This window comes from Seriola lalandi, unplaced genomic scaffold (assembly GCF_002814215.2).
Source record: "Seriola lalandi dorsalis isolate HSWRI2012SDOR001 ecotype SW California unplaced genomic scaffold, Sedor1 jcf7180002054599, whole genome shotgun sequence".
Taxonomy (NCBI): domain Eukaryota; kingdom Metazoa; phylum Chordata; class Actinopteri; order Carangiformes; family Carangidae; genus Seriola; species Seriola lalandi.
The window spans coordinates 412,575-415,830 of record NW_019525152.1 but is presented as its reverse complement, the minus strand read 5'-3'; the positions used below and the strand labels follow the sequence as shown (position 1 = coordinate 415,830).

The 3,256-nt window shown below is 44.9% G+C and overlaps 1 protein-coding gene across 3 annotated transcripts in view; it reads right to left on the bottom strand.

Annotated features, from left to right (window-relative positions):
- Positions 1-3,256, bottom strand: part of LOC111664678 (uncharacterized) — a 49,977-nt gene that overhangs the window by 25,060 nt on the left and 21,661 nt on the right. For all 3 annotated transcript variants that reach the window (XM_087177407.1, XM_087177409.1, XM_087177408.1), the window contains exons 7-8: positions 2,435-2,635; positions 347-423 (exon numbers count right to left, since the gene is read on the bottom strand). In XM_087177407.1, coding sequence (XP_087033533.1) covers positions 347-423; positions 2,435-2,635 — 278 coding nt within the window. The remainder of the gene's footprint in view (positions 1-346; positions 424-2,434; positions 2,636-3,256) is intronic.

Sequence of the window (3,256 nt, the reverse complement as noted above, 5' to 3'; positions counted from 1 at the left end):
TCCCCCACCCCCTCCGCCCTCCTGCAGCCCGTGACTGATTAACCACACACCTGCTGCACGCCGCGTGCCCTCTGTTATATTGTGTCTCAATTATCAACAACAATTTAGCTCGTTTTACTGGAATGACAGTTATAAATGCATGCCAGTTCAAGTTTATAAAAGGGGGTCTTTGTGTGGGAGGGAGACTGTGTGTACCAGGTTTGGGGTCATTGTCTGATAGGAGTTGATTCTGGAAGATTTAGTGTTTGCTCACGACAAGCCGCAGCGCTGCTTTTGGAGGAAATCTGATAGATGAACGGAGGAGGGGGGTAGAGAGTGAAAAGCAAAAGGGGGCAGCGGCACTCACCGATTTGTTTTCCCGGACTTTCCCTGCGGAGTCACACCTTTCAGAGATGCTGCCAGCTGTGAGGGGCCTCACAACACCTGACAAAACCACACAGGACACAGCGTCAAGCTTAAAGGGAGAGGAGGCAATTGTGTGTGTGCAGTTGTGGTGCAGACGGGCGGGCGGCAGCGGCCGTGTGCGTCCGTGCACGGGTGTACATAAATGTTAGCCCCCCGGCGCACACTTACATGCACACGTGTCTTTTGTGTTTGAGTGTGTGTGCACAGATATGAGTAATGTAGTGTATTAGTTCCAATTATGGCTCTTAATCTCTGAGCAAATAAAGGCAAAAAATGGAGCAACAAAACCCCAGAGGAGCACCTGTCTACAGCAGCGTGCCAGGTGCAAACTTTGTTCTGCAGACACAGAGAGAAAGAGAGAGAGAGAGAGAGAGAGAGAGAGAGAGAGAGAGAGAGAGAGAGAGAGAGAGAGAGAGAGAGAGAGAGAGAGACAGAGAGAGAAAGAGAGAGAGAGAGATTCAGATTTTCTCTTGTTGTAAACAGCAGTGGCACAGATGCATGAATAAAAATAACAACAGCAGCCACGGTGACCTGTTCTCTTCTTTGCTGGTGGAGAGTTTGTCAGAGTTACAAAAAGCGATCTGTAACCTGGCGCGGAGTTTTGCTTTTATTATTACGGGTTTTCAGATTTCTGCTTCTGTCACAGTGAAGGTGAATATTTACATTAAAATATTCAACAGCATCGCCTCTTTCCAAAAACACCGGCCCTTTTTACTGCGGTCAAACCCATATTTCACACCCAATATGCTTTAATATCCAGGTTATTGATACTTTGCTACATTAATATCCAGTTTTTAAAATACTTTTATGCAGTAAAATCTACATTATTGATACTTTGGTGCATTAATATGAAGGATATAACTGTAACTTAACATCTTCGTGACTTAGTTAGTCTTGAGGTCTAATACTGTGAACAGGACTATGGCAGATTGCTGATATAATGACTTCTCCATTCCCGCACACGCAGCACATGGACCCTGCAGGTGAGCACTGAACAAAGGTGAACTGTGACTGTAGGAAACAGCAAATCTATTCCTGAACGTGTCAGTTCAGTCGAAGCGAATGAGCGTCAGAGTGAATATTCGCCGAGGTGGTTGATAGCGTGACGGCACCAAGTCGCAGTCGTTTTGTCCATGTTGTAAACACATGGAAAACTCTTTACGTGTGAGATGTTTCTTTTTAATTTGGTTGAACTGAGCCTTTAAACATCTACTGTGTTTATCTCCCTCTCCCTGTTGTTATCAGACTCTAAACGACACACTCGGCTCAGCTTCTTATCCATTGTCATGTATGCAAAGCTCGGGTTCTAAGTGTCTCCGGCTGTCTTAGTCGGACTTTCCCAGTTAATAATCCACTCCAGCGGTTTGATCTTTATTAATATGGCACATCCTGATATCCCTATAAACCTTTCCTCTCGATTGCCACACCTCTGAAGAAAAGCAGTTAAGAGCTCGCCGCGGCACGCCAGGGAGCAGATGAGAGGCGGTATCACAGCTCGTTAAAAGACAAGCTGCTCGCCGCCATAAAGGCATCGCTTACTCTCAAGGCCGAGCCACGGACTGAGAAAACACACCTCCAGAGTCTTGTTTTTCCCCCAGTCTGGCTCATGTGTTTTCTCCACACACACACACACACACACACACACACACCTGTCTGACTGCTCCCTGTTATTAAAGTGACGGTTTTTGCTTATCAAACGATCTCACTCAAACTGTCAGAGCGGGACGTTCAGACCCAGTGAACTGAGATTACATTTTCCTCTTTTGGCTCCTTTTCCATCTGGTATTAACAAGCCACTTGTCTAAAGTGTATCTGGGTGTTTTTGCAGGATTATATTTAATCCAGGAATTAGCCTGAGTTTATGTTGCTTCCCCACAAATTCCCATGGACGTCACTATCTCCCATAAGGTTTAAGAGCTTTAACTTTGAGAGTCGGATATTTGTTCTGCTTGGAGAACTTTATTTTTTTATTGATTTGACTGTTAAATGTGGAATTTTACTATTGAATCTCTGTCGTGAAGAGCTTTACCTTCTGAGGTCAGTCGTGGGTCGTACTGCATCCTCAGGTTGATCCAGTCCTGCTCTGATGAGAGTTCCTCCTCCGGATCGCAGGGACTCTCCAGGGTCTCAGGCTCCGGTCGGTCCAAGAGGAGCAGCTGGACCCGGGACAGGGAGCCCAGATTCCCTGAGTCACAGCCCACCGTCAGCGCTGCCAGGCCAGGAGACAGCTCTGCAGGGGGAGGCAACAGAGTCTGAAATACTAGACAAATATCCTGCAGCGCTGCAGCACAAAACACATATTCTGAGTTCTGCCCGACAGGTTTGCTTTTGCAAAGACGAGTCACACATAAAAGGAAACAGACACTGATGGGTCTGTCCTGCAGATTCATTAGAAATATAAACCAGATGAATTATCGTAATTCTGTTGGAAAATGATTTTAATATGAGACTGAATGACCCTTTAGAGTCACTGCACTTGCATAAATGTGGAATATATTAACTAGAAAATGCACAAGGAAAAATTTCAGATACTTTGCTTTTCTCGTTTTATGTAATTATTTCATCAGTTACTGAAGGTGCAACTGCATCAGACGTCTGCGAGCCGACTCCTTTCCAGCCGTTGGTTTAATAAGATGTATTACGACACGTCTAAAAGTATATATACACTGTAAAATATCTGCTACATAATCAAAGCCCACGAATATAAAAACGTGTTTTTACAGATTTTACAACTGTTGACCTTTGAAAATAATCACTCAAGGTTGTAATCAACGACTTGTTGAACCGGTTTATGAAATGACTGTAAATTTCCCTGCCTTCTATCCACACAACCTCCAACCCCCCCCCCACC